At 42.7% G+C, this 19,935-nt stretch overlaps 6 protein-coding genes across 7 annotated transcripts; 2 read left to right on the top strand and 4 right to left on the bottom strand.

Annotated features, from left to right (window-relative positions):
- Positions 1–96: 96 nt before the first annotated feature.
- LOC111595644 (60S ribosomal protein L18) lies at positions 97–959 on the top strand. The gene is made up of 3 exons (XM_023309469.2): positions 97–184; positions 327–413; positions 479–959. The coding sequence occupies exons 1-3, from the start codon at positions 182–184 to the stop codon at positions 953–955; spliced, it is 567 nt and encodes a 188-aa protein (XP_023165237.1). The 5' UTR covers positions 97–181; the 3' UTR covers positions 956–959.
- A 92-nt stretch (positions 960–1,051) lies between these two features.
- On the bottom strand, positions 1,052–2,773 carry LOC111595643 (folliculin). Its single transcript, XM_023309468.2, has 3 exons — positions 1,473–2,773; positions 1,303–1,414; positions 1,052–1,244 (listed from the first exon to the last, which is right to left on the bottom strand). Exons 1-3 carry the CDS (start codon positions 2,668–2,670, stop codon positions 1,124–1,126), a joined length of 1,431 nt encoding a protein of 476 aa, XP_023165236.1. The 5' UTR covers positions 2,671–2,773; the 3' UTR covers positions 1,052–1,123.
- A 284-nt stretch (positions 2,774–3,057) lies between these two features.
- On the top strand, positions 3,058–7,436 carry LOC111595649 (E3 ubiquitin-protein ligase SHPRH). The gene is made up of 9 exons (XM_023309473.2): positions 3,058–3,254; positions 3,310–5,188; positions 5,248–5,803; positions 5,861–6,047; positions 6,109–6,494; positions 6,552–6,667; positions 6,726–6,969; positions 7,034–7,194; positions 7,258–7,436. The coding sequence occupies exons 1-9, from the start codon at positions 3,092–3,094 to the stop codon at positions 7,421–7,423; spliced, it is 3,858 nt and encodes a 1,285-aa protein (XP_023165241.2). The 5' UTR covers positions 3,058–3,091; the 3' UTR covers positions 7,424–7,436.
- Positions 7,437–7,501: 65 nt separating this feature from the next.
- On the bottom strand, positions 7,502–10,477 carry LOC111595642 (zinc finger protein 91). Its single transcript, XM_023309466.2, has one exon. The coding sequence runs from the start codon at positions 10,288–10,290 to the stop codon at positions 7,684–7,686; it is 2,607 nt and encodes an 868-aa protein (XP_023165234.2). The 5' UTR covers positions 10,291–10,477; the 3' UTR covers positions 7,502–7,683.
- A 530-nt stretch (positions 10,478–11,007) lies between these two features.
- On the bottom strand, positions 11,008–14,054 carry LOC111595659 (zinc finger protein 85). 2 transcript variants are annotated; one of them, XR_002751199.2, is made up of 3 exons: positions 11,572–14,054; positions 11,383–11,508; positions 11,008–11,302 (listed from the first exon to the last, which is right to left on the bottom strand). XR_002751199.2 is itself a non-coding variant. In XM_023309482.2 (2 exons), exon 1 carries the CDS (start codon positions 13,972–13,974, stop codon positions 11,581–11,583), a length of 2,394 nt encoding a protein of 797 aa, XP_023165250.1. In that variant the 5' UTR covers positions 13,975–14,054; the 3' UTR covers positions 11,008–11,508; positions 11,572–11,580. The 2 variants fall into 2 exon arrangements, 1 of the variants encoding a protein (XP_023165250.1); XM_023309482.2 differs by having other exon boundaries at positions 11,008–11,508.
- Positions 14,055–14,423: 369 nt separating this feature from the next.
- Positions 14,424–19,842, bottom strand: LOC111595647 (zinc finger protein 91-like). Its single transcript, XM_023309471.2, has 2 exons — positions 17,288–19,842; positions 14,424–16,886 (listed from the first exon to the last, which is right to left on the bottom strand). Exons 1-2 carry the CDS (start codon positions 19,627–19,629, stop codon positions 14,477–14,479), a joined length of 4,752 nt encoding a protein of 1,583 aa, XP_023165239.2. The 5' UTR covers positions 19,630–19,842; the 3' UTR covers positions 14,424–14,476.
- Positions 19,843–19,935: the final 93 nt, after the last annotated feature.

Below are 19,935 nucleotides of genomic sequence, written 5' to 3'. Positions count from 1 at the left end.
AATGCCTAATACTTAAACAAAAACTGCCTGAATGTTTTTTATTTGCAATAAATAAGATACATCGCCATCAAAACAATTGATTTTTTTGTAATATCGAGTAACTATATATATATTCGATATATCGATATTTTAGCCATCGCTAGCTGTCACTGCTCGTCTCTTTCTTTTTCCGGTCGCCGAAATGGTACGACGCAAGAAATTATAAGCTCAAAAAATAATTTGTAAACATCTTCAATGTTTATGAAAAATATTGATAGTTGTTAGAAAAACATGACACATCGTACGCTAATTGAACAGTTGGTAATAATATTTTAATATTCTTGCAGGGTATTGATATCAACCACAAGTACGATCGTAAGGTTCGCAGAACCGAACCCAAATCTCAGGATGTCTACCTGCGTTTGCTCGTCAAGGTAAATATTATAAAATGTAATTAAAGTTAAAAGTGTTGTTGACATAAGCCTCTTTCGTTTTACAGCTGTACCGTTTCCTGCAACGTCGTACAAACAAGAAGTTCAACCGCATCATCCTGAAGCGTTTGTTTATGAGCAAGACCAACAGGCCACCAATGTCGCTGCAGCGCATTGCTCGCTTCTTCAAGGCCGCTAATCAGCCGGAGTCGACTGTTGTGGTTGTTGGCACCGTTACTGATGATGCCCGTCTATTGGTGGTGCCTAAGTTGTCACTATGCGCCCTCCATGTTACCCAGACAGCTCGCGAGCGCATCCTGAAGGCTGGCGGTGAGATTCTGACCTTCGATCAGTTGGCTCTGCGTGCACCTACCGGCAAGAACACGCTTCTGCTCCAGGGCAAGCGTACCGCTCGCACTGCCTGCAAGCACTTCGGCAAGGCTCCTGGTGTGCCCCACTCGCACACTCGTCCCTATGTCCGATCCAAGGGACGCAAGTTCGAGCGTGCTCGTGGTCGTCGCTCAAGCTGCGGTTACAAGAAGTAAACAAGTGGCCAGTGGAAATGGTGGACGTCGCTTTTTGGTTAAGATATTGATTTGTCAATCGAGGAAATTATCGTTGCGCTCTGTGTGGCAATAAAGAACTTTTATTCCAAAAAGTGAAAAAACAATTTCTATACTCGTATGTACAATAAATCTAAAGCTAATCTAAGCCTAGTGCAAGTGTGTGCTCCAATAATTGAGAATTGGTTGATCCTGCGGCTGCACTCCGAGAACCTTCTTCAACTTGGCCTGCACGCTCCCGGATTTGGCATGATTCAGGCAAATGACCTTGCTGCAAGCATACGAAACATTTAATAATGCGAGTTCATTTGGGTATTGCTTTTACCCACTTCTTCCACTCCTCGATAAGCACCTTTGTCTGCTTGTTGAGCACCAACTCGGTGAAAGTCTTTTCCTCGACTGCTTGTACGGCTTTCAATAGCTTGACCATAAGGTCAGGATCTGCAAAACAAAGGAGGTGCTATTGATCGGAGAAATGAACAAAAATATTTTGGCTTACACTTGCGTGGCAGTTCGCCGGGCCACTTAACGGAGACGATATCGTTGCCATTGACATGCTTATCTAAGAAGTCAATGCGGAGCACGGAACTACTAGCAATTGGTACGGCAATCTCATTTGACACCGATATTATCTTGTACTCCGAACTGATTGAGTGCTGATGCTGTGCATCAATGCGCATTAAATTGTGCATTGGTTCAGGCAGCAGTTTCTTCAGGCACACCATGAATTGGAAGGTGCGGTCCGGTGCGCCACGAACAATGATCTTAACGCCCGTTAGGGCGCAGTAGCAAACGGTAGCAAAGTCCTCCTTGCGTACCACCATCTTAATATGTCGCAGCGAGAAGAATTCATCCTGTTCGGGATTATCGATGCTCTCCTCATACATTTGTATCATTGGCAGCGTAGAGCTGTTGTACGTCAGTCGCTGTGCCGGCGGTCGCCCGCTGCTCTGCGGTGGCAACCACGGCAGGTTGCCGAAGGTGACGTGCTCGGTAAGGAATCGCGATCCGGCTAGCAGTATCCAAGCAAAATGGGAGTGCAACTGAGCGAATACATGCTCCTCTCCAGTCAACTCGATCAGAGAGCGTGGTGTCGGCATCAGAAACTGTGCGCCTGACAAACGACGTTGTCTAACCGAATAATTCTGCTCTTCAGCTGCCTTGGTGCGCTGCGCTCCGGTTTGCAATTCCGTGGAAACTTTCTTCAAATGCTCTGCCAGAAAGGGTTTTGTGTTTAGCAGAAAATACTTATCCTTCATTAAAACAATAATCGAGAAGAGCTGATAGTAGCCACGAGACTGCAAATCGCTGACGCGAAATGTGTGGCTAAGTATATGTCCTCGAGACGAGTCACCAAAGAAAACGAAACCCCCATCGCCATCGCCATCTCTGTTGGTGTTTATCTCACAGCTGAGACTGCGCACGGCTGCCTGCTTGACCAGATTTGCCACTTCAGGCAGGACAGCCACTTTAGTGCTCACAAATGTGGCGCCACTCTCCGTATCCTTGCTGTAGATGGCATTGTTATTGCGCCCCAGTGTATAATTGCAAGCTGAACAAGTCTTTTGGCCCTGCTGCTGTTGCTGCTCTACATTCAGTAGGTCTTCGATTTTTGTGTCACGCAACGTTTGCGTACAAAAGATGGCGCAGGGACCATGTGCTTCGCAAAAATGACATAGCGCAATTACAGCGTTCATCTATGTATTCCGGGCAAAAATAGTTTTTGTTTACAAAAAATTCAGATCTTTTTGGGCACGCGCTTGTTATTTATTTTTACTTTAGTCAATGTGACCGCATGCGAGAAATATAACCAACTAAAAAGCGCCACATCAAAATAATTTGATTTAAAGAATATCTTCAAAAATCTATTAAAAATGTATATATATGAATATTATAATATTTTTTATATACAAGTTATATTCAAAAACTTAATGAGGAGCTAATTATGATTGAGATTTCATTTCTAATTAATGTTGACGGAATACCATTAATTACATTGCCATAATGCTATCGGCTTACAGGTATAAAAATGATCAAAATATCGACCCATCGATAAATTGTAAACAATTCTTGTACGCGGTTAGTAGAAGGCGAAACGGAATAAACAAATTCGTTTAAATGGAAGAACAATCCGTTTTATTATGTGAACTAGCTGATGAATATTTAGACAGCACTGAAAATATTGATTCGAACTTAGTGTTTCCTTATGGTAAAAGACAATGGCAAATAAAAACATTCCTAACTGAATATGCGAATGCTCTAATTCCGATCATAACAAACTGTAAGTACATTCAGCTTAATTCGATACTTAACTAATAGCTGTTTTAAAAATAAAGATGAAAAACTACGCACCAAAAAACTATGCTTCAGAGCACTACGAACTCAAAATGGCTGTTGGACACTTGTATTCCTTCAGAAGGAATCGGCCTCGTTATATTCGGCAAATAAACTCGACATGGAACTTGCTGCTGAGATTTTGCCAATTGTTTTCAGCAATTACACGCCCACCTTAGAATTTGAAGTGGCGAGAGAACATCACCAGCGCCAACGTGAACTGAAGAGCTATGTAACAACGCAGCTGTACAATGCTTTGCACTGCAAGCATCAGGAACAGCAAAATGCCGAGCCATTGCCCCTGTGCTTGCCGAGTTATTTCAAATCTAAGCTAAGAAAGTATCAGGAACGTACCGTCAGCTGGATGCTGACACGTGAACGACAGACAAATGCATTTCCTGCCAACTATATTGCACTGCAGACCGTGAACCACCCGCATCAAGTATTCAAGCACAAGTACTGCCTACAATTCTATGCGCACCAAGAGGCAATGCCCAGGATCTCCTTGCCACCGGGTGGCATTCTGGCCGATGAGATGGGTCTTGGCAAGACCGTTGAGCTGTTGGCCACACTGCTGCTGCACCCAAGAGAAAACGTCAATAACAGCTATTGGCGAAACTTGCTGGAAAATCTGGAGGACAATGTTCCACTCAAGCTCAGACGCACGAAGCACAAAACCCATTGCATTTGCCCGCACTCACAGCAAAGTAAAGAGAAAGTACAGTGCAGCCGTTGTCGGCTGTGGCAGCATCAAATGTGTGTACTGGATGCCAGCGATGTTTATATGTGTCCCAATTGCTGGACAGAATCCGCAACGAGCTGCTCGGAGCTGGTTGAATCGGGAGCTACAATCATTGTGTCACCGAATGCCATCAAGACGCAATGGTTCAATGAAATCAGCAAGCATATAAGCTCCACACTGAAAGTGCTCCTCTATCCGGGATTGCACTCTGGTCTCTGGATTAGCCCAATGCAATTGGCCCAGTATGACATCGTGTTGACAGACTATTCCATCTTGACGCATGAGATTCATCATACACCCCGCAATGCAACGGATCGTGAGATGCGTTTTGAGCAGCGGTATATGCGACCCAGTTCCCCGCTTTTGATGGTTAACTGGTGGCGCGTCTGCCTGGATGAGGCCCAAATGGTCGAGAGCAGCACTTCGCAGGTGGCTGAAATGGTGCGTGAGCTGCCTGCAGTCAATCGATGGGCAGTCACTGGCACTCCAATACAACGCTCCATCGATGATCTGGCACCGCTTCTAAAATTTATTGGCTTCAAGGAGGCGTGCCAGCCAGGGGATGCCTGGCAAACGGTCTCCAACTCCTTTCTGCTCAACCATAAGGCTGAACCGCTGCTAGAGCTGCTGCAGCAAAGCATGTGGCGCACTTGCAAATCAAAAGTGGAACACGAGCTCGGCATACCGCCACAAACAGAGCTCGTGCACCGACTAGAGTTGAGCAACGTCGAGTCATTGTATTACCGCGAGGAACATGCCAAATGCACTGAGCTCTTTCTGGCAGCTGTGGCCAAGCACACAAAACAGAATCCTAACAACAGCAGCTCCTGCTTGGCTTCCATATCACCAAAGCTGCTCAGGATTATACTGCATCCTTTTTTGCGCATCCGAAAAACCTGCACCGTTCCAGTTGTGCTTAACAAAAATGTGACCACGACCAACTATTTGAATCCACAGGATCTCTTGGTGCATCTGAAGTCGAATAATGAGATGCAATGCAAGCGCGAACTGCGCACATGGGCCTCATCCTACAATGGTATTGCAGCCATACATTTCATACGCAAACATTATGGCCAGGCGATCCATAATTACAAACTGGTGCTGAAGCTGGCTCAGGACTATAATGACGAGAACATATCGTAAATTGATTAGATTAGAGATTGAATAAAGTTGGTAATCCATCGTCTTATCTTTACAGCGTGGATAGTTTGCTCCAAATACATGCATTGCATAACCTGCTAGAGGCTTCGCAGCTAGCTCCGGAGACAGAGCGCTTGACGGAGCAAGAGCTTTCATCAAACCGCCTAAAGTTAAACGCATTGGAGTGCAAATATTTGGAAGAGAAGTCAACAGTGCTGCAGGCAGCACGAGCTGCCTATGAATCGAAGCTAGAGGAGCTGGATAAACTGGAGCAGCAATATGACACCAACATTTTAGAGCTATTCGCCACACTGATCAATACAAGTGGATCCCTGCACAATGCGCTGTGGAATAAGATGGCAGATGAGTTCTTTAGACAAAATTGTTCCAAAGATAAGTTGCAGGATGTGAACTCCATGACAGGCGTGCTCTATATAATACACAACTGGCACAGAAACTTGACGAAGCTGCACAAAAAACTTGCCGCCGAATTTGAATTTCTTAAGAATATTTTGGTGCAGGCGTGTGGAGCAGTGGAACAGGGAGTTGCCTTAAGTCAGGAAACGATTAAGTTTATTAGAGATGTCTCCGATTGCCACTTGGCTGACATCTTGGTGAGTGTCTTTCAAACGTAATATATAATGTATAATAATTTAACTTTTCGTTAACAGGACGACAAAGCCGCTGACAAACCTATTAGACCAGAAAAGCCAAAGAAACAACAACAATGTCGTTTATGTAAGATTCGGGATATGGTCAATCAATTTGAGTGCTTGCTGTTTGCCAAGGAACTGGGCAAGGAGGGCACTGTAACGGATGGTACGGAGAATCCTTGCATCGAAATAATTATTATTAAAGGTATCAATGGCTATAATTGACCAATTGGAAAATAGTCTAGCGTAAACATATACATTTGCAGTCGTCTTCGCCTTTTTGCGGTCTAGGAACGAGTTTAGCGAGTTTAAAACCGAATGTAAAAGTAAACTGGAGTTGCTGGATGCTCTCCAGAGTCTGGTGAAGTTGCAGATTAAATACTGGATTGAAATGGAGTATGTGATCAAAGCGTTCGATGAGCTGGACATGTGCAAAATGCGCATATTACTCACCAATGATCCGGAAGAACAGTCCAACTTCCGCATATTGCCCTACCAGTTGGACGAGCAGACGGAATTCAACTTAAACAATATTCAAGAATCGCAGCTGAATTTTACTCGCTTGTCCGGACGACTGAAGTACTTGAAACATTTAAAGGAAGATGCGGGCGATAAGCCCTGTCCCATTTGCCAAACTCAGGATGATAAGCGCGTAATACTTTATATTTCAACATATTCAAAACCGTATCTGATTCCCTTTTCTTTATAGTACGTTATGTTGTCCTGTGGTCATTTCCTGTGCCAACATTGTCTGGACAGCATGAAGAAGCAAATGGGTCGCGATAGCATTAAAAGATGTCCATTGTGCCGGCAAGATTCGCCACAGTGAGTGGTCGAACCACAAAAATAAATAGAATATATTTAATTCAAATTTCATTTTCAGGCTCTACTATTCCGTACGTAAGAGTGCCAACAGTTCCGAGGTTGTCGGCGATTTCTCAACGAAGATTGCGTACATTGTTGAGCTAGTCCTGAAGATCAAATCCGAATGCTCTGACAAAGATCAAGAAAAAATTCTGATCTTTTCACAGTGGTCAACAATATTGAATCATATTGCCAGCGCTTTAAGCCAAAATGCGGTCGAGTATCGCAGCAAATTCACAAATCGTGATATTGATGAGTTTAAGGTTTGTATTTTGTGGTTAACCTACCCAAATCTTCTATCTAATGAATCACTCTCTTCCTCGATAGGATGCTGACCGTAATGTGACTTGCTTGTTAATGCCCTTAGCTAGAGGCTCCAAGGGCCTCAATCTAATTGAGGCTACCCATGTTTTCCTCGTAGAACCAATACTGACGCCAGGTGAAGAGCTGCAGGCTATTGGACGTGTTCATCGTTTCGGTCAGACGAAGTATGTGCATGTAAGATACATTCCTTTCAGACAAATTTGTAACTATTCTCTATATCTCAACAGAGCGACCACAGTACATCGTTTCATTGTAAATGGCACAATCGAGGAAAATATCATGAAGCTCATTAAATCGGCCGACGACAAATCCACATTATCAACACACTGGGACCTTGATAACATGACATTGGAGAGCCTAAAAAATCTATTTATACTTAAGGAAAATGAGTAAAAATAGAATGATCTCAAACTGTACATAATCAACATATATATAAATATATATACATATATATATTTATTATATGTTTGCTAGGTAAACTTTTATAATATAAACCTGCTTAAGTCTAAAAGTATCTCTACTTATAAGGATTATAAAGTATTGCTTTTTGAAAACGATTCAGCTTAACTTATATATTTGCAGTTCTACATGTACTTCCTCTCAGCCCTTTTCTGTTTGATAACATTTTCAAAATCTTATCAAACACCTTATTTTCAAACGTGGTCTATCTTTAGATCGTCCAGGTTGGTGCCATCGGCGGATGCCTTTTGCGCATAGTAACCATCGTAGGAGCTTTGCGCCTTTTCGATTTCCTGTTGTTTCTGTAGCTTTTGCAGCTGCTCGTAGGCGGCTTCTTGTATTTTGAGACGCTCCATGTCCGCTCGTCGCTTCAGTTCGTTCTCCTCAAACTGTTGTGCCTGCAACTCAGCTGAAGCCGCTGCTCGCTCTGCGGCAGCCTCTTGGTACTCGTCATACGAGTGCAGATTCTTGTCGGTGGCCTCAATCTTGTGCAGCGACGAGAGTTGCTCCTTAGCGGCCTCAGCAATTTCTTTGCGTTTCGCTTCAGCCTTGCGCCTGGCTTCGCGCTTTGTGCGCTCCTGTTCTTCCAGCTCCTCGCGCGCGGCATAGAACTTGGATGATATGACTGGTGGGCGATTTTCGTGCGTCCTTTGATGTCGCTTCAACGCCGTCTCCTGCCGGAAATGTGTGCCGCATGTCTTGCACTCGAACGGTTTCTCGCCCGTGTGTATCCACTCGTGATGACGCAGCGTCTGCGCCTTCGCGAAGCGCTTGGGGCAGAAACGACAGGCGAAATCCTTGACCTTCTCGTGTATGATCTTGTAGTGTCGCTTCATATTGCCAATGTTGTTGAAGCCCTGCCCACAGCCGGGGCAAATGTGCTTGCCTTCCTTCTTAGTAAAATTGACTTGGGGCGACCAGGAGGGCACTGACACAGATGGTATTGGATTGACTGCCGTACCAGCAAGTTGAGCTATGTCCACGCGCTGCACTCGCCTCGGATCTCTGGGTATCGTGGCCACCGATTCGGCGCACACCTTAAGCAATTCATCGGCTGCATTTTGGGAAATTATCACATCAGCTGCTTCCGTAGCTGTGGGAGTTTCAACGGGTGTAACGGCAGCCGCAATATCCGTTGGCTCCCCGCTATTCGTGGGCACTTCACCCAGCTCCACCTGCCGTTGGCGATAAGTCTCGATAGCGCGTAGCACGCGCTTCTCGTGCGTCTTCAAATGCTTTGTGAGGCTCTTTGGATAAAGGAACTTCTTGCCGCAGACTTTGCACTCGCACCGTTTCTCGCCGGTGTGCGTCATCTCGTGAATTTTACAGGCGTGCGACTTGCCAAAGGTCTTGCCACAATACTGACAGGCATAGTTCTTAATCTTCTCGTGCACAATCTTAATGTGGTTGGCCAGACTTTGCTTGTTGTGCGAGGCATGCTCGCATATATGGCACTTGAACTTCTTCTCCTGGGTGTGCGTCAGAATGTGTGTGTTCCACTCTTGCCGTGTGGTCTTACCAACACCACAGTAGGGACACACGTAATTCTTGATGCCAGCGTGCCGCATCAGATGGTCTTTGAGTGCACTGTTGATCACAAAACGTTTGCCGCATATATTACAAGGGAAAGGCAGCTCCTTGCCGTCGTGCTTATACATATGTTTCTTCAAGGCCATGGGACAGCGGAACACCTTTTCACACTCCGTGCAGGGATAGTCTCTGGGTGGTGCTGCTGCCTTTGATATGTTGTGCACTTTCTTCATGTGGAAGGTAAGTAGACGAATGCGCGGAAACGTCTTGCCACATCCCTCGACGCTGCAGGCATGCACCTCGGACAGCTCTGTATGCGCATGATCGACGTGCAGCCGCAGTCCACCGGCCGTTGTGAAGCCCTTTCTGCAGGAGTCAACTTTGCACTGGAACGGCAGCAAGTCATTATGATGCTTCATATGCTCCTCGTAGCGGATTGCCTTCTTGAACTTCTGATGGCAGATATGACAGTCGATGATGCGATGCAAATGCCGTTCAGCTGCTGGTATTCGTTTGCGCTTTGTTCTTGATTTAGAGCCATTTTCATCCGATGCTGAACTGTAGTCATCTTCCAGCTCTACACTGTCGGAAGGTCTTTTTGCACTAGATTTGCCGAAGTTCCTTGGATTACCACGTAGTCGTTGAGCCAGGGGCATGTCGTCGTCGCCATCCGTGCTGTTTGGCTCAAAGTCTATATCATTATCATTGTCATTGTCGTCGTTGCTGCTTGCCATTGAGGACTCATCGCCAAACATTTGGAGGATCCCAGACTGATCTTCAACATCTTGTTTAACTTCTTTCTCAACCTCCTCTGCCTCCTTGTCCACGTGCTCCAGCATTTTGAAGACATCCTCTTCATTCTCTATAATCTCCATCTTGTGATTCAACAACGGATCATAGTTAATACGATCCTCTTCTTCGCCAACCAAATCTCCCTCCTGTGTCGCAACATTCAGAACGTCAAAGTTGTTGATTTGATTGATTTGAGCCACTGTTGAAGTGAAGACATTGTTGGCGACCATTTCTTGAAATCTTTGAACAGAGTCAACGCATAGCTTCTGAAAGTCGTGCAAGTCGTTAAGCCGGGTGTAGCAATTGGTGCACAGATTCATCGGAAAACCATCCTGCTGCTCCACTGACAGAGATGTGCACACACACAGTTTCTTGGCCAGACCTGGGACCAAAAACAAATCGTAGGCGGCATCGTTTCGCAAATGATTTAAGCAGATTCGGCATATTGTTTGTATGGAGTATCCACTCCTCTCATTCATCTTCGATGTAATGTAAATTTAAGACGGGAGAGAAAAAAAAACGCGTCAGAAAAAGATTTTTTGGATGTCGCTGCTGTTGTCTGTTAACTTAACATGTTGTTCAAATGTTATTAACAGCGGCGTATATTTTAGTCGTTTTTATGTTGTATTTTCAAAAAAATTGTGTAGATTCCTTGATGCCAATCATTTGAAATTGATATTAACTGCTTCATGCAGGAGTTTCTTTTAGATGTCTTGAATATTTACAAAAAGCGGCAAATAAGAAATAATCATTTAGTAAACATCTGTTAAATGGCCCAAAATCGTTGTCTCTAACATATTGATAACAGTGCAAAACAATGCGATATGCTAATAAAGGGTATTCCACATTCAAGAAAGTTGATATTCATATGTGACTAATTATACTTATATATCTAAAACATTCATAAGAAATATTAAAATTTTAAATTAATATTAAAAATAGGTATACCCTAAAAGCATTACAACCCAAAATATAATAATCGGTTACTCACAGAGACAAAAAGGTATATCGATACTTAATGCTTGTGTGCTCTGCTCTAGTTTACACACCTCTGTAAATACATACAAAAAATGATATACATATGCACATATATCATTGTGTAAATATATCCACAATTGCCCATCCAATATTGTTGTAATACCCGAAATAAAACATCTTAGTAATTATATACGCGTAAATGTATATTTCCTTAAACAATAATCATAATAATCATGTCATTTTCATGGTGCTTGAATAACTTGAAAGTTGTTAAAGTATTATTTGATTTTTTTCATATGCATTTTCTTCAATTTAATACAGCACAGTTAAGGATCGGGATGGTAGACTGTTTTTTCATTTGTCTTAATTCTTAGTAACGTACCCATTGCACTGTCTTCAGATTATATCTTAATGCTTCAAACCGGCTTTTGGGTGCGGCACGGTTTTATCCACAATTCCATTTTTTTTCAAGATCTTGATTAAATCGCATAAGATGTTTACTCCGTTAAGCTTCTAAATTTGAAAATATTTAGTGAGTTTAATGCTAAGCCATAATTTGTATCTATAAAGTAAGCGTGCAATATAACACGTACCTATTAATTCATTATTTAATACATAATTGAAATGATTAAGATAAGGATAAAGTTATTAATATATGTAACCATTCGAGGGATTCGCATAGTTCATAAAGGTTCTTAAGTGGACTGGGACTGGGACAGCTGTAAGATTTTATAACTAAATATAAAATATTGCTCACACTTACTCAAAAACTTATTTCTTACCGCTGCCATTTATACATGATCTAATTTAAGAGCATCCATGCTAGTCCCCTCAGCCTCTGCTTTCTGTCCATAGTAGCTATCGTAGGAGCCCTTCTCACTTTGCACCTGTTTTTGCAGTCTGTTGAGCTGCTCGCATGCGGCCTCTTGAATCTTACGTGTTTCTTCCTCTGCCTTTCGCTTGGCCTCATTCTCCTCCATCTGCTGAGCGAGCAGTGCAGCAGTTGCGGCAGCACGTTCTGCAGCGGGATCCTGGAACTCGTCGAAAATCTTTGGTTGTTTTTTGTTGAGCTCGACCTTCAATCCCTTTGCTTTGCTAACAGAAGGCTTTGGGGGTTTCTTGGCTTTTGGCGGCTTTGGTGGCTTGTCGTGCACCTTCAAATGCGTCTTCAACACCTGCTCCTGACGGAAATGTTTGCCACATATCTTGCATTCGAACGGCTTCTCGCCGGTGTGTATATATTCATGATTGCGCAGGTATTGCGCCTTGGCGAAGCGCTTGGGACAGTAGCGACAAGCGAAATCCTTTACCTTTTCGTGAATGATCTTGTAATGAAGTTTCATATTGCCAATGTGATTGAAGCCCCGTCCACATCCTGGACAAATGTGCTGGCCCTCCTTCTTGGTAAAGTTCACTTGTGGTGACCAAGATGGTACAGATACCGAAGATATGGGATTAACGGACGTTCCCGCCAGCTGAGATATATCCACGCGCTCAACTCTATGTGAATTCTTGGGCTTAGGCGGAACTATTGGCACAGGCTTAATGTCCACAGGCTCTGCCATTTCCTGGTTCATATTCGGCGTACTTTGGGTATCTCCTTCGACACTCGGATTGCCAGTAGCTGATGGCGGTGGTATTTCACGCTTCTCGTGGATCTGCAAATGCTTTGTCAATCTCTTCTCGAAAAGGAAGATCTTGCCACAGATCTTGCACTCGCAACAATTCTCGCCAGTGTGGAGTCTCTCGTGGATCTTGCAGGCGTGTGATTTACCAAAGGTCTTGCCACAATATTGGCAGGCAAAGTTCTTAATCTTCATGTGGACCACCTTAACGTGATTAGACAGAGCCTGTTTATTATGAGACGAATGATCGCACTGGCGACATTGGAACTGCTTTTCTCTAGTGTGTGTCAAGATGTGCTTGTTCCACTCCTGACGAGTTGTCTTACCCACGCCACAGTAAGGACAAACGTGATTCTTCACGCCAGCATGGCGCAAGAGATGATCTCTTAGCACACTGTGTATATGGAATCGTTTACCACAGATCTCACATGCATAAGGCAGCTCCTCGCCTGTGTGCTTGTACATATGCTTTTTAAGCGCTGTTGGACAACGGAAAACTTTTTCGCACTCTGTGCATGGATGATTGCGAGTGTCAGCCTTCGCCACTTTGTGCACCTTTTTCATATGAAACGTGAGCAATACAGATCGGGGGAATGTCTTATCGCATCCCTCAAATGTGCAGGCGTGTACCTCAGAGAATTCCGAATGGGCGTGATCCATATGAAGTCGTAGACCACCAGCTGTAGTGAAACCTTTTTTACATGTTTCCACAGTGCACTGGAATGGCAACAGATCGTTGTGATGCTTCATGTGTTCCTCATAACGAATTGCCTTCTTGAATTTCTGGTGACATATATGACAATCGATTAGACGGTGCAGGTGGCGCTCAGCGGCCGGAATGCGTTTGCGTTTTGGTTTTGTTTTGGGCTTATCGTCGTCGTCATCATCATCATCGTCATCATCATTATCAGAGTCAGAGCTGGAAGAATCATCTTCATCTTCATCAACTTTTTTCTTTGCCTTTGATTTGGTTGCTCTGGTACTGCTTCGTAAACGTGACAAGGGCATGGCGTCGTCAGATTCGCTACTATTTGCTTCAAAGTCAATATCATCATCGTCATTTTCGGCTTCGCTTTCGCTTGAAGATTCCTTTCCCTTCTCCACTTCCTCCACATCTTTGTCGACATCTTCTAGCATTTTAAAAACGTCCTCCTCGTTTTCAATTATTTCTATTTTGGTATTCAAGAGCGGATCGAAGTTGATGCGATCTTCGTCCATTTCTCCATCCGGGGGCGGTACTTGCAGTATATCGACATTGTCAATTTGATTTATATCAGCAATAACAGGTGTGAAATAATTGTTGGCGACCATTTCTTGAAACTTTTGCATAGAATCCACGCATTGCTTTTGAAATCCGTGCAAGTCGTTCAGCCGGGTGTAGCAAGTGGAGCAAAGGTTTTTCGGGAAGCCATCGTGCTGTTCCACTGAGAGTGAAGTGCACACACAAAGTTTCTTAGCCAGACCAGGGACAAGAAACAGGTCGTATGCCGGATCGTTTCGCAAATGATTTAAACAAATGCGGCATATCGAGTGTATGGAGTATTCACTCCCCTCATTCATTTTGCTTATTTCGTTTTTTCTTCAGAATAGTTTGTAAATTTGATAAAAATTTCAAGCACTGTCCGATGAGAAAAACTATGTATACGCGTCCATAAAAGGAACGAGCAAATCATATATCGGTTACTCGGATGAGTATTCAGTAATATTACTCGTAACTAATATGATTTAGAAATGGTTTCGATAGTTATAGGGTATTTTGATAAATACGTTAACATATTGTTTTTAAATGTGAATAGAATTTTCTTTTACCAAAATTAAACTATTTTTATTGCACTTAATATAATAAAATTAAGTTCTAATAGTTACAATTTAAGTTTATTTCGTATTAAAGGCAGAATATTGTTTATTCAATAAAATTAGAACACCGATCGTTAAATATATTCCAATATATGTTATTAATATAACAAATTCTTTAAGGAATATAAATTATATAAAATAGACAAGTTAAAACATATATATTATACTATATAAATAGAAAGATTGGAAAGAATATTCTTTTCATTTAGTCTCCTTTCAGATCATCCACACTGATGCCTGTTTCCGGCTTCTTTACTTGAAAGCTATCACTGGGTAGCTTGTTAATAAGCTGTTCCTTCTGCAGCATCTGAAGTTGTTCGCATGCAGCCTCTTGAATCTTACGCGCTTCCTCGTCCGCCCTTTGCTTGGCTTTATACTCCTCCTTCTGTTGAGCGAGCAGAGCAGCAGTAGCTGCAGCGCGTTCTGCAGCAGGATCTTGATATTCATCAAGAATCTTGGGCGGTTTCTCGTTGAGATTCATCTTCTGCCTTTTTTCCCTATTAGGATCTTTTGGAGGCTTGGGCTCTTTTGGAGGTTTAGCCTCTTTTTCAGGTTTCTTCGGATTCTCGTGTACCCTTTTGGCATGTACTTTCATCACTTTCTCCTGCCGGAAATGTCTACCACAATACTTGCATTGGAAAGGCTTTGCGCCGGTGTGCGTCCATTCATGATGCTGTAAGATTTGTGCCTTTGAAAATCGTTTGGGACAGAAGCGACAGGCGAAATCTTTCACCTTTAAGTGTACAATTTTAAAGTGAATTTTCATGTTGCCAATGTGGTTAAAGCCACGCCCACATCCCGGACATATGTGCTGGCCCTCCTTCTTAGTGAAGTTTACTTGAGGGGACCAGGATGCCACAGAGACTGTAGGAATGGGATTGACAGAGGTACCGGCCAACTCGGAAATATCTACACGCTCTAACCTATTTCCGTTTTTCGGCTTAGGTGGCTCCGTTGGTATGAGCTTCATCTCTGCAGGTTCAGTTGTCTCTTGGCTACTCTGGGCATCATCTTTAAGGCGCCCTTTTGTAGCTGTTGCGCGAAGCTCACGTTTCTCATGAGTTTTCAAATGTTTTGTCAAGCTCCTCTCAAAAAGCAATACTTTGCCACAAATATTGCACTGAGAGCAATTTTCGCGAGTGTGGATTCTTTCGTGAACTTTGCAGGCATACGACTTGCCAAAGGTCTTGCCACAATACTGACAGGCATAGTTCTTAATCTTCATATGCACCACTTTAATATGATTTGCCAGAGCCTGCTTGTTGTGAGATGAATGATCGCATTGATCGCACTGAAACTGTTTTTCCTTGGTGTGCGTCAATATATGTTTGTTCCATTCCTGTCGAGTTGTTTTACCAACACCACAGTAAGGACAAACGTGATTCTTCACACCGGCATGACGCAAGAGATGATCCTTGAGTTCGCTGTTTATGTGGAAGCGTTTGTTGCAGATATTGCAGGAAATCGGCTTCTCCTCTCCAGTATGTTTGTACATATGTTTCTTAAGGGCTGTTGAACAACGGAAAACTTTCTCACACACCGTACAAGGATGATCCTTGGCTCGAGAGGTAATAATTTTGTGAACTTTTTTCAAATGGTTCGTGAGTAAAACGGGTCGAGGAAATGTCATACTACATCCCTCAACATAACAGGCGTGAACTTCCGAGAGTTCCGAATGAGCGTGGTCCATGTGAAGGCGTAGACCACCAGATGTGGTGAAGCCCTTCTTACAAGTCTCCACAGTGCATTGGAACGGCAAAAGATCGTTGTGATGCTTCATATGTTCATCATAAAGTTTGGTGCTCTTGAATTTTTCATTGCAAATGTGGCAATCAAACGCATCATCCGGTTGAACTTTGGGTTTTGGTTTGCGTCTTCGTTTTGATTTGGTTTTGGGTATTTCTTTGTCATAGTCACTATCCATTTCCCATTCAAAGTCCGACGATTCTTTGTCTTTATCCTTGTCTTTGTCATCTACTACAGGTTTGCTTTTGGTCTTTGACGCTCTAGTAACAGTTTTCAAACGAGACAGGGGCATGGCGTCATTTGAGTCGCTGCTATTTACTTCAAATTCCGGATCGTCATCATGCTCGAATTCTACATCACTAGAGAGCTGCTTCTCAACCTCCTCAACTTCTTTATCCACATCATCTAGCATTTTAAAAACATCTTCAGTCTCCACGATTTCTATTTTAGTGTTGAGAAGGGGATCAAAGTTACTCCGATCCTCGTCCATGTCCCCATCTGGGACAGTATTATTCATCACATCAACTTTGTCAACATCAGCAATGACGGGTACAAAATAATTGCTCGCGAGCATTTCCTGAAACTTTTGCACAGAGTCCACGCAAAGCTTCTGAAATCCGTGCAAGTCGTTGAGTTGGGTGTAGCAAGAACTGCAGATGTTTTTTGGGAAGCCATCGTGCTCTTCGACTGAAAGTGAAGTACACACACAAAGTTTCTTGGCCAAGCCAGGAATTAAAAACAGGTCGTATGCCGGATCGTTTCGCAAATTGTTTAAGCAAATGCGACATAACGAATGTATGGAGTATTCACTCCCCTCATTCATTTTGCTTATCTCCTTTTTCTTCAGATAAGTGTATAACTGTATGAAAAATTAAGCAGTGTCCGAGTCCGATGAGACAAACTGTGTATACGCGTCCATAAAAAGAACGAAATCGTATATATCGGTTACTTGCACGAGTAGTCGCAAATAAAAATCGCAATTTGTAATTTTAATGCAGGTTCGATAGTTACATTGGGTGTAAAGAAAAAATTTTAAATTACAGTAATATAAATTATTTATTATGTAAACACATGTTTTATATTTAAATTATTAAGTTTAATGTGTGTAATCTATTTACATAATAATCAAAAACCATTGCAACAATTATAATACATAAAAAATTTTCAAACAAGAAAATATTTTGTAATATTAGTTACAACATATATTCTATGAATAACTAAAACCAAAAATATTTTATACAATATACATAATATACCGTATATTTAAAACTAATCTTGTTTGAGGTCATCTACACTGATACCTGTTTCAGGCTTTTTTACTTGAAAGCTATCACTGGGTAGCTTGTCAATAAGCTGTTCCTTCTGCAGCATCTGAAGTTGTTCACAAGCGGCTTCTTGAATCTTACGAATTTCTTCTTCGGCCTTTCGCTTTGCCTGGCTCTCTTCTATTTGTTGAGCGAGCAGAGCAGCAGTAGCTGCAGCGCGTTCTGCAGCAGGATCTTGGTATTCATCAAGAATCTTAGGTGGTTTTGTGTTGAGGTTCATCTTCGATCTTTTTTCTTTAGCAGGTTTTTGAGGCTTTGGTTCTCTTGGAGGCTTCGCCGGATTCTCGTGTACTTTTCTTACATGCGTTTTCATTACTTGCTCCTGACGGAAGTGTTTGCCACATATCTTGCACTCATACGGCTTTTCACCAGTGTGGATCCATTCATGATGCCGTAATATTTGAGCCTTAGAGAATCGCTTGGGACAGAAGCGACAGGCGAAATCTTTTACCTTCTCATGTATTATCTTATAGTGAAGCTTCATGTTGCCAATATGGTTGAAGCCACGCCCACATCCCGGACAAATGTGCTGGCCCTCCTTCTTAGTGAAGTTTACTTGGGGGGACCAGGATGCCACAGAGACTGTGGGAATGGGATTTACGGAGGTACCGGCCAACTCGGAAATATCTACACGCTCTAACCTATTTGTATTTTTCGGCTTGGCTTGCTCTATTGGTACGGGCTTCACCTCCACAGGATCATTTGGATCTCGATTCATATTCTGCGCATCATTAACTGTCTGTGGTTTCCCACTACTCGCTGAAGCGTGTATATCTCGCTTCTCATGAATCTTTAGATGTTTAGTCAAACTCCTTTCAAAAAGCAAGACCTTACCACAGATTTTACACTGCGAACAGTTTTCCCCAGTGTGGATTCTCTCGTGAATTTTGCAGGCATACGATTTGCCAAAGGTCTTGCCACAATATTGGCAGGCATAGTTCTTAATCTTCAAATGAACCACTTTAACATGATTGGCCAGGGCTTGTTTGTTGTGGGAGGAATGATCGCACTGACGACATTGGAATTGTTTTTCCTTGGTGTGTGTTAATATATGTTTATTCCATTCCTGTCGAGTTGTTTTACCAACACCACAGTACGGACAAACGTGATTCTTCACACCGGCATGACGCAAGAGATGATCCTTGAGTTCGCTGTTTATGTGGAAACGTTTGTTGCAGATGTTACAGGATATTGGCTTCTCCTCTCCAGTATGTTTGTACATATGTTTCTTAAGAGCTGTGGAGCAACGGAATACCTTATCACATTCCGTACAAGGATGATCCTTGGCCCGAGAGGTGATTACTTTGTGTACCTTTTTCAAATGAAATGTTAGTAGAACAGGACGAGGAAATGTCATGCCACATCCCTCAACAGAACACGCGTGAACCTCCGAGAGTTCCGAATGAGCATGATCCATGTGAAGGCGTAACCCACTTGAAGTAGTGAAGCCTTTCTTACAGGTCTCTACAGTGCATTGGAATGGCAAAAGATCATTATGATGCTTCATATGCTCGTCATAGAGGTTAGTGCTCTTGAATTTCTTATGGCAAATGTGACAATCAATCTGATCAGGATCCAGTGATGCGTCGCGCCTCGGCATACGCTTACGTTTCGCTTTCGTTTTAGGTGTTTCCTTAATCTCATCTTTATTAGTATTCCACTCAAAGCTAGAAGAATCATCATCATCTGCTACAGGTTTGGTCTTAGCATTTGCTTTCGATGCTCTGGTCGAACTTCGTAAGCGGGACAGAGGCACAGCATCTTCAGAGTTGCTACTATTTACTTCGAATTCCGGATCAACATCTTTGTCACTTTCGTTGTCACTGGAGAGCTCATTCTCAGCCTCCTCAACTTCTCGGTCCACATCATCTAGCATTTTAAAAACATCTTCAGTCTCCACTATCTCTATTTTAGTATTTAGAAGTGGATCGAAATTTAAACGATCCTCTTCCATGTCTCCATCAGTAGGTGCATCATGCATTACATCAACTTTGTCAACATCGCCCATGACTGGGACAAAGTAATTGCTCGCGACCATTTCTTGAAACTTTTGCACAGAATCCACGCATTGCTTCTGAAAGTCATGCAAGTCGTTAAGCCGGGTATGGCAAGTAGAGCAAAGGTTTTTCGGGAAGCCATCGTGCTGTTCCACTGAGAGTGAAGTGCACACACAAAGTTTCTTAGCCAGACCAGGGACAAGAAACAGGTCGAATGCTGGATCGTTCCGCAAATGGTTCAAGCATATGCGACATATCGAGTGTATGGAGTATTCACTCCCTTCATTCATTTTGCTTTTTCTTATTTTGTTTCCAATAAGACTATAAATTGATAAATACAATCAAAGCACTATCCGATGTGAAAAACTATGTATATGCGTCCATGAAAGGCAGCAATTATTTTTGTAACCGATATACGAGTAATTAGTTACGAGTACTCGTGACTTGTTCGTGTTTGGTGATAACATATATTGCATTCTCTATACACAATTTTATTTTTAATTCATAAATACTTTATTGGATAAGTATTTTGCTTCCTTGAAGCTAGAAGAAGAAAGTAGGATATTACAAAATAGTCCGAGGCCGCATATGTGTTT

The sequence above is a fragment of the Drosophila hydei genome, unplaced genomic scaffold (genome assembly GCF_003285905.1).
Source record: "Drosophila hydei strain 15085-1641.00,03,60 unplaced genomic scaffold, DhydRS2 tig00000001-arrow-pilon, whole genome shotgun sequence".
NCBI lineage: Eukaryota > Metazoa > Arthropoda > Insecta > Diptera > Drosophilidae > Drosophila > Drosophila hydei.
The sequence above is the reverse complement of the archived record's forward strand: the minus strand, read 5'-3'. Positions and strand labels throughout refer to the sequence as shown.